Source organism: Lagopus leucura, unplaced genomic scaffold (assembly GCF_019238085.1).
Source record: "Lagopus leucura isolate 7727_CA_CO unplaced genomic scaffold, USGS_WTPT01 Super-Scaffold_100018, whole genome shotgun sequence".
NCBI classification, from domain to species: domain Eukaryota; kingdom Metazoa; phylum Chordata; class Aves; order Galliformes; family Phasianidae; genus Lagopus; species Lagopus leucura.
In genome coordinates, this window is record NW_024962272.1 from 7,262,136 (window position 1) to 7,274,949 (window position 12,814).

Here is a 12,814-nt window from a genome sequence, read left to right on the forward strand (position 1 = left end):
ACATCAACTCATAGTTATTGTGGTTTAATTGTGATTGCATAATCAGATTAGGGAACCTCTGCTCAAACTACTAGTATTTTTTATACTGGAGATAAATTTAAAATGAAGTATATGGCAGGCTTTTGCTTACTTTGACCAGTGAAGTGCCATACACAGTTACAGCACCATTAAGCCTACAAGGCATAGTAATAACATTAACATGTGTATGTGAGGAGACTAAAATGTGAACACTGAACTGTGATACAAGACTTCATTTCCTTGTCCTGTCCCAACAACGTTTCCAACTCAGAACAGCACTGGTGTCCAATGTCTGAGAACAAGTGGAAAGTCTGGATGTGCCTGGGCATGCATTGAGACCTTTTTATGAAGTATATTTTCCAGGCTTTCAAAACAAGCCCTGGAGAGTATCTGTAGCTTGGCGTGCTGGAAATATGGAAAAGCTCAGAACTTCTGCTTCTCTGCTGTTAATCTGGAAGTACAAACAAAGTCAAATTGAGATAAGGCAGATTGAGGCCTGTTCATCAAATTTGTCTTGATTATTAAGCTCACTTAATAATTAGGTTTACCGAGAGATGTGATTGACCTTCTGCCTCATCGTGGATTTCTGCACTCCCTTGTCTCAAAAGACGATAAACACAAAGGTGACTTGCCTGTGCATTTACTGCCTGCTTGGGAGTGCCCCAGGGAAGTGCAGATGGAATTGAACTGCCATTTGTAGAGCAGTTCTGTTCACCTAAAAGCCCTAAATGTAATGACCAACAGCACTGACATTTATTCCCACTTGTGATGAACGCTGGTTAACATGTGCACAATTATGCTCCTCCTTAACATGAGGAGAATCTAGTTAGCAGCAGGAGAGGATAGGGAGGAACCTCAGGAAATCTCAGTTAATAAGATGCTAACTGCTTTTATGAACTCATTTGTAGAGAAAATATTCTGTTCACATCTGCATATTTCTTGTAAGAAGAAGTCAACTAGTCTACTCTGAAGGTTTATATCAGTTTCAGGAATTTTTATGTTATTTTAAAGTTGACTGTCTTGAAACCCTTGCCTAGATTTTCACTCAGTTTGTTTTGTCTGTCACAATTTGGCTTACCTAGACTTCCAGCAATTCTCTATTGTCCTCCTCCAATTCCTCTAAAAGAATCTGTAAATCTAATTTTAAAATAATCCCCCAAAGCATCTGACCTAACTATGCTCTCATTTTTTTACATTTTTTTCTCAAGCCTCTTCACACAACTGGCATACACTGTATATCTCTTTGCATTCCCAATATTAATCCCTATTTACATTTCTATGCAACTTCTCCCTTTGACCTTCATAACTTCCATCCCATCTACACACATCACATACATCTCTCATTACATACCTCTCTTATTACTTCCCAGGCTTCTGAGAGGGTGAAGCAGATTGGACTTGCCCAATTAATAACCATTAATTAATATAAAAAGAGCTCTTCTTGTGTCACTTTGCCACTCCTGTTAAGATAGCACCATCTACAAGACCAGTGGCGAAGTCAGTTGAGGAGCTCTTCTTGATGAGTGCGGATATTGGTGAGTCAACACTATCAGTTGCTAATTTGGGACATGAGCTCTTAAGAATTATAGTGCAGCATCCACGATACTTAATTCTGGATGTTTATATCCTGTGTAAAAAAAAAAAATCTGTGTTTTTCCAATTGGAGACATTCAGCTAATCAGCTGCCTTGGTATTGCAACTGATTTATGTCAGGTGCACATATCTGGCTTCAGAACAATTTGTCTTGCTCATGTTTGTCTCTCTCTGAATCAAGAATAAATCCATTTATTCTAAAAGATTAGGTAGAGGTATTAGCCAGCCATCTGTCCAAAACACTTCACAGCTGATATCTCCAGAAATGAGATTATTTGAGTCTCTGAAGATTTCAGCTATGAAAGTTTGGACCAGGAGAGGAACATAAATCCAAAGTGTGTATGGCTTTGACTAGATATATCCTCATTAAAGTCTTCTTACAGAGAAGGCAACAGATTGCTATTAAAATGGAAGCCAGTATTTGGAAAATTTTCGTACGCCACAAGTCAAGTCTGTTAAGTTAGCTACATCTACAGACTGGGGAGACAATGTAGAATTTCAGTATTTGCAATGTAACAGCTGAAGCGATCCTGATTTCTTTGTTATTCCTTCTTGTTTATGTGTTGCCATAGCAATTACGAACCTTAGTCAAAGATCAGTACCTCTATTAAACTGCGCCCTGTGCAAAAATAAAAGAAAAAACCTTCTCCTCTCCCAAATGTGGGGTTTTTTTTTTTTTTTTCCCCCTCCCTCAGGAAAGAGACTGTGGATAAGCAGAACTAGAGAGGTGGTAAATGCACTGAAACAACCCTGCACAAGTTATGCTGGCCTTAGGACACCTATTTCCTTGTCAATCTTCTGTAGGTCGCATAGAAAATAAAACAAGCAAAACAACCACCCAGAAACAACAATCATACTTTAAGAACAAACCTGAAGAACAAAAAATAAACCATGTGGGTGATTGCTGAGAATTTCTTAGATGTGAGAGGTCCAAAGTGGGCAGAAGCTGATGTCTGCATTGAGGAAAAGCCAGTCTTGGAGAAGGAGACTGTGAAAGGCTTTAAAAGTGAACACATTTCAGCTTATGCTTAGCAGCAGGAGAGAGGAGAGCTGATGGAGAGGTGGGAAAGGAGCTGTGCCCTGGTCAGAGTTCATGGACTGACTATTAGTGTACTACTCGGAGCAGTTGTGACTGAAGGAAAAGACACACTCCCTCTCAGCTGACCAATTGGTATTACAGGAAACTTGCAGCAACTGTACTGGAACAGAGGAAGAAAAATGTAAGCAAAATAATTTTAGGAAGAAGCAATGCATTTCTGTACTGCTCCCTTATTTCTAGCAGGAAGTTCCTGCATACATCACTCGAGTTGCTTTGAATTTGTTGCTGTTTTACAATGAATCCTAAAATCATACAGGTTTTTCTTTTTTGTTGTTGTTGTTGTTTTTTTTGTTTGTTTTTTTGTTTTTTGGTTTTTTTTTCCTTCAGTGACAGGAAAATGCTTTGGTAATCTCATGTGAAGCATGCTCATGTGCAACTGGCAGCTATAGCAGAGTAAAAATCTAAAAAGCCTAAAGAAACATAATAATTCTGTTAAAAGAGAAAAATAAATTTGGTTGACAGTTTTCTTTTTGTATTTGCCATATTTCTGATCAAGCAACCATAGCCCTATAGCATTAATTCTGATGATAAGCCAGTTGGGAAAGGCTGGAAGGTGCTACATTCTGTTTTGTTGCTGTTTGGTTTTGTTTTTAGCCTTGCCTTTAAGTTTGAGCATTTATGGGGTTTTGCTCAAATTACAATGGAAGTGGCAAGGCAGAACAGTAAAAGTGACAGCTGCAAAAGCTGGATAAGATGCTGTACAGGCACCATTCAACTCTTAGGAGCTAACCAGATGCCAATGCTGGCAGCTTCAGGCCTACCTCAGCCCATACTGCTTTCTCAGGCAGAAGTCTAATTTACAGAAGGCAGTCATGGAATAAGGATTTTTTGCATCCTAGTATGAACTTTGGTCTAAAATATCAGCAATAAATTCAACTAAGGAGTAGGGGTAGGAGAAGGTAGAAGTCATAGGAAAGAGGGAATACCCTGAAAACAAGCTTAAGAATCCTGCATGAGCCCTTAAAAAGAAAAAAGTGGACAATTCTGAAGATGTGGTTCTTAAACACTCAGTGTGCCTAAGAGATTATGATGTTCTGCACACAGTAAAGAAATTGAATAGCAGGAATGTTAGGTTTTAAAACAGAATGCAAAATGAGATTAAAAACCATCAAGTTTATGATAATTTTGTGTCTGAAGGACCAATTTTGCATTTTGGGATTATTCAAGTCCCTGAGAAATGACTAGTTTTTGCCTGCAGTTTGATGCAGAGCACTCTGCAATAAAATGCTCAAGGAAACTGTGATGTATAAAAACACAGTTGAAAATATAAAAATTTTGACTGTGGTGAAAGCAAGGCATAGCTTGAGATAAAAATGACCAGATCCTGGATCTCATCAAGGCAGCAGGCTTCTTAAAAGGGGAACCCAGATAAGAGAGGTAAGCTTTTGAGAGCCTTCATGAGGGGAAGCTTTTCACTGGATGAGAAGTAATGGCTTGGAGTTACTCCAGGGTAGGTGTTCAGGTTGGGTATTAAGAAAAATTTCTTCATGGAGAGTGTGGTGATCCAGTGGCTGCCCGGGAAAGTGGTGGGGTCACTGTCCATGGAGGTTTTCAAGAAATGTATAGATGTGGTACTGAGGGATGTGGTTTAATGAGCATGGTGGTGGTGGGTTGATGGTTGGACTCGATGATCCTAGTTGTCTTGTCCAGTGTTAATAATTCTAAGATTCTATTCTCTGATTCACCAGAGCTCAGAGCAAAACTGCCAGAGATCACTCTTCTGAGCTGCTTATACTTCCTGGAAGTAGCAACAAGGAGAGACTGGCAGGTCATACTGACCCTCACCTTGACAACAAATAAATTTTAGAAAAGTAAATAAGAACATCCAAACAAACCCAAAGACAAGGATACCTGTGCTGGTAAAGACCACTGGATTTATTACATACCTATATTAATTGAACTAACTTCTAAAATGGGGAAGTATTTCTACTACTTGAGAAGAAGCATTCTGGAAGAAGTCCATATCAGTTTTGCCACTGATTTCTTTGTTTGATGCTTCCAGAGAGGCCTGGCAGCTGTCCCTGGGAGAATGTGCTGGTAGACATTCAGAAGCCTTTGTGGACATGTCTGCTTCAGGCTGCCAGGTGGGATGTTGCTCCTGTAAGAAGTGTTCACTAGGAAATGCAGTTCTGATGTGGATGCTCAGGTCTGCACATGCACTGCCTCAGCCTGGGATGTGGGCAGGGGGTTATGACTTGAAGGACTTGGGAGAGTCCCGGTGGATCTTTGGCTCCAAAGCAGCACTGAATGAACAGCTGTATGTGGTGTGTTACAGAGGTGCCATATCACAGCCTAATCTCAGCACAAACAAGGCATGAGCTGTATGAGGCTGGAGCAATGTCAGTACGACTGCCAGGATGTGGTGTTGTGTCAACTCAAGGTGAAATGTTCTACATACCACATGGGATTCAAGTGTATTAATGGGTTATGTAACAGTAATTTAGGAATTTACAAATTCACCGAGTGCAAGAGATACTTTCACTGGCCACAAGTGATTTTGCTAGAAACCTTTTAAGGCTTGTGATGCATGCCTGAATTTGCCAACAGCAACAAAAATAAAGGCTGAGTAGTTGAAACGGCCTGTGCAGGCTGCAGTGCAGGCAGCATGTCTCTCACAATGGCTGGTGGTAGCTCTGTGTGGCTGCTTCTGGTCTTCCTCTGTCACTGCCTCTCTGGATGGTCTAATACTGAAGCCAGTGATTGTACTTAGAAAATCCATTTCCACCAGAAGCAAATTTTCTTTTAGGCTTATAGGAAAAAGTATGCACGGTGAATTTACCTTGGACAGCAGAGTTTTCCTGAGTAGGAAGTTGTGCTGCACAACAACTGCTGAAACAAATGAGAGGAATGAGTGCAAGCACTCTAAACAGGAGCGCTGGGGCCTCAGTCTAAGCTGCACGGGGCTGCCACAGGATGGGAGCGGGGGGGGAGGGAGTGGGGGCACGTGCACCATTGTTGCTGTGATATCGGGCAGACGACTGGTCGGCTTGGCAAGGTCGAGGCAGAAAGGTGCTGAGGGGTCTGAACCGTGGAGGGTGAGGAGCCAGGAGATTCAGCGAGGGTAAAGGCTGGGCACAGCAGATGGGAGGCAGAGTCCCGCGGAGGGAGGCCCAGAGCTGCCGGGGTGGGGGCACAGCTCAGGGGTGCTGGTGGCACGGAGCTGAGCCGGGGTAGCCGAGAAGGCCTAGGATGGTGGAATGGAAGGCAGGGGTTGAACCCACAGCATAAGACACCCAAAAGAGCAGGAGGGAGGGCACGCCCTGGGGCGGTGGGGCTGTGCCCCGTGATGGAAGGCTGCGGAGTGGGGCGGGTTCAGTCGGGAGAAGGGGCCGCTCCGGGGTACCCAGGGGTGTAGGAGACACATCGTGCACGCGACGCGCTGTGAGCGCAGGTCAGGAGGGCACGGGGCTGTGCCGGCTGCACCGGCTGGAGCTGGACAAGGCTCCAGCAGCTGCCTCACGCAGCAGCCAGGGTACCCGGCGGGGCAGGGGCCGCCGGGCGCGCGAGAGGCGAGTGCGTAGCAGCCGATGGAGAAGCACAGGGCGCAGCACAGGCTGCTCTCGCGGCGGGACGAAGGCAGCGGGCGCGGGCCGCAGGGCACGGCCCCACCGCCCTCGCGGCCGCCCGCAACAGGTTGCTCCACGCGGCCGCGCCCCCGGGCCGGCCTGTGGCCGCTCCCCCCGCCTCTCCCCGCCCCTCCCGCGGCCGAGGTTCCCTCCCCGCGCCCCGCCGGGGTGCGCGGGGCCGCGCTCTGCCCCCGCTGTAGCCCCGGGCTCGGAGCGGCCGCGCCCCCGCGCTCCCTCCTTCTCTCCCGCTCTCCCGCCCCGCCGCCGCCGCCAGCCCCGGCTGCCCGGCGCAGAAGATGCTGTGGCTCTGCCTGCTCGCCCTGCACGGTAAGAGGGGGCAGCGGGGAAGGCGCCGTCCGGGCGGCGGCGGCGGCGGCACTTAGCCCGCGGTCCCCGCGCACCCCGGCGGGGCCGTGACCGTGACCGGGTTCGCTTTGTCTCCGCAGCTCTCCGGCTGGCCCGGGCCGCGCCGCTCTCTCCTGGGTCCTGCGCCTTTGAGGACAGCGCCTGCGGCTACGAGTGGGACTACGCGCATCTGCCTTGGGCGCTGCACGGCGAAGGTAAGGGCGCTGCGAGCGCGGGCGTGCGGAGCTGCCGAACTTCCCCCGGAGCTCCAGTCCCGCGCTGTGTCACCTCGCACCGGTGCCCGTCGGTGCTGTGTACCTTTCCCCGCTCAGGTTCCGCCACGCAGGTTTCTTTCTACGGGATGCCCCAGAAACCTCCTCCGTATTGCTTTCATTTTCCTTTGGGCAGATCTGCTGTAGGGAATATATGCTTTTCTTAGAAAGGCACTTATCTGTCATATTCCTGCTAAGCAGAATTGCTTTTTCCCTGACAATATTCTGGATCCAACTTGAGAAGTTGATGTGTTTTCAGTGTAGGAGATAGTCTGTGAACAGTATCTTCATGGCATATTCTGTTAAGTCTTATGTTTTATGATACCTACAATTCAGATAGAAACATAGGTGTTTGTGTTTGATAAGCTGTATCACGTTATTAAGACTGACATTCAAAGGAACAAAATTCAGTGATGATATGGAGGTTCCCTGCAACTGTTAACTCCCATTTGCCCAGTTTTAGTGTTAGAGTGAATGTGAATAGAAGAAAAACAAATGTAAATACAACGTAGTTATACGTAGGCATTTTAAAACTATTATTATTTTGGATAGCACTGTGGCCCTAATGTCATTCATACAGTGAAAGTTGTGTTCATGTGATAAAAGGGACTGTGAGATTCAGAAGCATCTAAGCTCCAAAGCAGGCATCAAAAATGGCAACTCGAGTGTGGATACAAAAGAGGCAGAGAGCTTTCATCATTCCTCATCAGTGCACCGTTAAAAACAGGACGATGCAATTCATCATTCCACCTGTCACCCAGCATATAATGAAGCTTATAATGTTTTTAATGAAACAAAAGTAAGCCACCATAACCATTAATTTTCACATTAATCATTAGGGTTTGGGAATGCCCAGAGTACTAAGTTAGAACAGGCTGGGAGAACGTAGTGATTTCTTGTAAAAATGATTTATTCTTCTAATTTATTTAAAGATGCATAGATTCTCCTGTTTTTTTTGAAGATACTGGTGAAAATCTACTGACCGTTTGCACTCCTTGCTGTGCCATGTCGCAGGCTGCCAGGCTGCAGAGCAGCACTTCCCCTCTGTGATTTATGGGCAGCACATGGCAGGAGCACTGATTCACTATCCAGGAACTGTGAGACGCTGTGAGTTACATCTGCAGAAGTGGGCGAGAAAAGCATTGTGCCCATCCATGCCACAGTGCTTCCAGAAACAGGGAAGTTTGATCAGGTTTGAATCAGCAGCAGTTGGTATTCTTTGGCCCTGCAGAGCATTGTTTTAGCTGTAGTTTGCTTCTTGCATGCCAGTGGCTAATACTGCTGATTAGCTTCTGTTGTTGTAGATCTTTCTTTTTCAGAGATATGTAACTACACTGGGAGGGTATGTGGTATACCAACACTCTCAATCAGTGTAGTTCTGTCAGCATTTCCATTATAAGCCCTTTTTTTTTTCTTCCACTGCAGTCTGTAGTTTAGTCAGAGTAAGTCATTCCATACACTTTGTATGCAGGTTAAAAGCCTCTTTGGAAGTGCGAACTGTGAAGCTACATCTAGTTGGCAGTATTTCATCCAAATGAACATGGCATGTGTGCCAAATCCATCTTCTGTAGATGCTCTTTTACTCAGTAAAACTGCTTCTGGTGGTAGTACCAGACTCTGGGATTTGCACGTCAGTGTGTGTGTGTGTGTGTGTGTGTGGTAATTTGCTCGTATAATAGAGGAAATTAAGAATGAGAGTGGCAGCCTATTTTCCACATCTGCATGCACTACTTCAAAATTTATTATTATTCTAAAATGTTATTTGGAATATAGTTGTATCTGACTTGCAGTGTAAGTTATTTTGTCTTATAAATCTCTTGGTAGTGTGGTCTTGTGCCAAACTGTCAAGATGATGTAAATACAAGTAAGACTCTGTCCAGAAATTTCCACTCCATACTTGAAAGTTTTCTGCCCTGTTGCCAAGGAAGCCAGTATCCTCTGAAGGGCCAGATGCAGATAGGAAGTATGAGGTTGAATTTTACTTCTGTTTACAGCTGTGCATACTCACTTTAACTGATAGATTTCTAAGGATCAGATGCTTCTTAAAAATATCTGTGGCTTCTTTTTAGTATTCTGGTAGTACTACAAAAAGAGATATATTGTGTGTTTATACTTTTTATAATTGAAAGGTTTTGATTTTTTTTTTTTTTTTGGCTTATGTTTTGATCCCTGTAATTGGCTGAGGTTTTAGAACATTTTAGTCTGAGTGCAAAAAGACAACCAGAAGAAAACAACACTAACATGGGTAGCTGTTCTGATTTGCTCAAAAGTGCAACAGATGAATTTGTGTGTACAATGGACAGAGTAAGCAACTCTGCAGGCTTCAAGTGCCTTTTTAGTACAGGCAAACCAACATGTTCTACTCTAGATTCAGAGGTATAGGCATTGCTCCCATTCTAGGATGAATATTCCTGCATTCATGAGGCCTCTGAAAAGGAAATCTGTGTAAAAAAAGTCCAGATATGTCGTAAGACAGCTGATGAGAAACTTAGAAAAGAGATATGTATTCATCACTACTGTGGTACTTTAAGACAGCTGAAGATCTTAAATGCTGTATTATTTAGCACTAACATTGGCGGGTAAATTTAGCATGAGTTCATGCTCAGTTATTTTGGGTTATATAGCTTTGCAGATGCCAGTTTCTACAGGAATGTACTTCTGTGTCAGCATTAGAGATGTGTTGTGAATGAAAGACACAGTTAATCTTTATACATAGTGTAAAACTTCATATGATGAGATCTCATGGAATAATCTTGAGGTTTTTTGAAGCAGATCAAATATTATTTCAGGAGGCTCATGTCCTTTGTAAATATAATGACCTTCTTTACTAAGCAGAAGATAACTTACTTTCTTTATACACTAAAGCAAGGAAGATATAGCATTAATAGGCAGTTATCCTGAGCGGTAGACCCACTTGAAGTGAGAGTAAGAAACACTGTCTTCAGTCAGTTGCAGTCATTCTGCGGGGTTGGATTTTTGCCTTTTTTGCTTTCTCAGCCCTGTCCAGCACACTCCTTAACCTGTCTGTAAGAACATCCTGCTCACGACAATATCGTAAATAAGTTTCATTAGACACAATAACTATAGCATACCTGTTTTTGTGACTCTGGAAAACCTGTTAACATTTTTTGCCAAGAATAGCTGCACAGCATTTTGTGTGCCTGTGTTTGTGGGTATCTTTTATTCTCAATCTCTTGTCATTTTAATGGATACCATTTTAATAAAGCAAGAAGTAATGTGCATTTGGGCTGTCAACTCAAATTCCCCCCAGTGAAGTTTGTGCTGCATCTGTTTGCTTGGATTTAAGCATTAGATAAGAAATGTGTTTATTAACCCTGCAAACTATAGGAATTAGTGTTCTTTTATCTTAGCAATGTGCTCTGAAAAGCAGGTGATCTTTGTCAAACGTGCCCATGCACTGCCAGCGTCAGTGAACATGGAGATAATTTAATAGCAGTATCAGTAGATTGTCTCTGTCACCTTTCCTCCTCTGCAGACTGTTGTCAAACAGCATTCAGTATCAACCTATGTGGGTCTCTGAAAGTAATGCCTCAAATTTATTTCCATGGAAACTAGAACAGATACACTAACAGAATTTGATAAATTCTTAGTTATAAAACACTATTTTTCAACATAGACACCACCATGAGCTATACATTTCACCAGCGATGAACAAGAGCCTGCATACTGTGCTCACAAAAATCTGCACCAGCAGAGATGACCCACTGTTTTGCAGCTGCAGTTATGGCACTGTTGCTCAGAAAATGTTGTCCATTTCATCTATCTTTCTTTCACTGGCCCAAACAGGTGGAAGTCAGCAGGTACCAAATCTGGACTATGTGATGGATGGTGTGTGGTAAGGCAGTCCAGCCGAGACTGGCAATATAATCTCTGGTCTTCAAACTGGTAGGTAGCTTAGTGTTACGGTGTTGCAAGAGAAAGGTTCCTCTTCCCTGGCCTGACTCTGGAGGTCTGTGCCTTCAGCTCAGTCAGTGCATGATGTAGCAGTCAGAACTGATGGCTTATTCAGGTAGCAGGAAATCCAGAAAGATCACCCCTTTCCTATCCCAAAAGGCAATGCACATCATTTTACCTGCTGAAGACTTTGATGGATATTTCAGATGTCACCACTTCATGGACTGCTGTTTTGACTCTAGTTCATATTGGTAACACCATATCTCATCACCACTACTGATGCAATGCAGGAAGCTATCACCTTCAGTTTCATATTGGTTCAACAGGTCCTGACAAACTTGTATACAGTGTTCTTTCTCTTCCTGTGTGAGGATTTGTGCAACCCAGTTGATGCAAACTTTGTGATATTTCAGCATTGCTACCCTCATTTTCAACACATTGAGGCTGATCTAATGTTCAGTACATCTCTGTGCACAGTTCTGTGGTTGTAATCTCCACAAATCTGCAATTTGCACAGATGGGCTTATTGAGACACTCTTGATTTAGTGGTGTGATGGCTGTGCATGGCCATCTGGAACATGGCTCGTCTTCCACGTTGCTGTTACCACTGCTCAAACACACCATGCACCACCTCACTGTGCTCACATCCATTGTTTGGTCTCCATAAATGTTCAGCAAGTGTCAGTGAATGTCAGTGGGTGCCATTTTTTCCACATGGAGGAATTCAGTGCCACACCTTTTCTCCATAGACACTCCATGTCCAACTCCATGTCTGTCAGACTGCCCTTCTGCTGTCACCCATCTGTCACACATCAACAAAACATAATGGAATATTGGTCGGAAGGTTCAACTTCTGCTGACTTATCACCAACATTCACTTCTGATGTCGTGGGCAAACATGATAAAATAGGAGGCATTACTTTCAGACCAGTCCTTGTAGAATGAGTTATGTGCCACTGAAATGTTGAAGCTATAACTGCTAGTTGATGCAGCTGTAACACATCTGGCTCTTATGTGCTAAATGCACAATTCTGTGTATTGCTTTCCTTCTAAAATTCTGGGACTTTGTGTAACTCAGTATCTCATGTCTCAATGGATATATTTTTAGTAATGTGTACTTCAGAGTTTTAGAGGAAAGCTTTCTCTTTCTGCAGTGAAAGAAGTCCCATTAAAATTAAAATAAAATAGTTTTCATTCAGAAAAGTGATGTAATAAATCATAGTGTATTTTACAATTGCCTGATTTTCTTCTCCATAAACTGTGCTCATATTTTGCTGGACTACTCCAAGACTCTAATTTTGTGATTTACTCTAAATGGACATCAGTCAGATAATGGTTTATGATAAGCAGATAAACAAACAACATTGAATCTTTTAGCATCACTGGATCACAGAATTATAGAATGGCTTGGATTGGAAGGGAACTTAAATACCATTAGCTCCAAAACCCTGCTGTGGGCAGGTTTATCATCCACCCCATCAGGCTGCCCATGTCCCTATGCAATCTGGCCTTGAATGCCTCCATGGATGGGACACCCATAGTGTCTATCGGCAGCCTGTTCCAGCCTGACCACTCTCTGAGTGAAAAATTCCTCCTAATATCTAATATAAATCTGCCCTCTTTTAGTTTAAAACCATTCCCCCATGTCTTACTGCTATCAGACTGTGTAAAATGTTGGTCTCCTTCCTGTTTGTAAGTTCCCTTTGAGTACTGGAAAGAATCAGTGAGATCTCTCCAGAGCCTTTCCTAGACTACCTCAGCTCCCTTATCTTTTCTTTCAGAGAGAGGTGCTGCAATGTCGGAGAAGGGTCTTTGTGGCCCTTCTTTGGAACTCCTCCAACAGCTCCATGTCTGTTATGTTATTGAGGCCCCATGCTTGGACTCAGTACCCTAATGGGTAGTGATGGGGAGTGATGTTTCCCTTTTTACAGTCACTGGGGACTTTGCTTGACAGACTTTTCAAATATTGAGAGTGGCTTGGCAACCACCTCAGCCAGTTCCTTCAA

At 43.6% G+C, this 12,814-nt stretch overlaps 1 protein-coding gene across 2 annotated transcripts in view; it reads left to right on the forward strand.

Moving 5' to 3' along the window:
• Nucleotides 1-6,545: 6,545 nt before the first annotated feature.
• Nucleotides 6,546-12,814, forward strand: part of MAMDC2 (MAM domain containing 2) — a 64,622-nt gene continuing 58,353 nt past the window's right edge. For both annotated transcript variants that reach the window (XM_042877410.1, XM_042877411.1), the window contains exons 1-2: nucleotides 6,546-6,603; nucleotides 6,723-6,836. In XM_042877410.1, coding sequence (XP_042733344.1) covers nucleotides 6,573-6,603; nucleotides 6,723-6,836 — 145 coding nt within the window. In that variant the 5' untranslated portion in view covers nucleotides 6,546-6,572. The remainder of the gene's footprint in view (nucleotides 6,604-6,722; nucleotides 6,837-12,814) is intronic.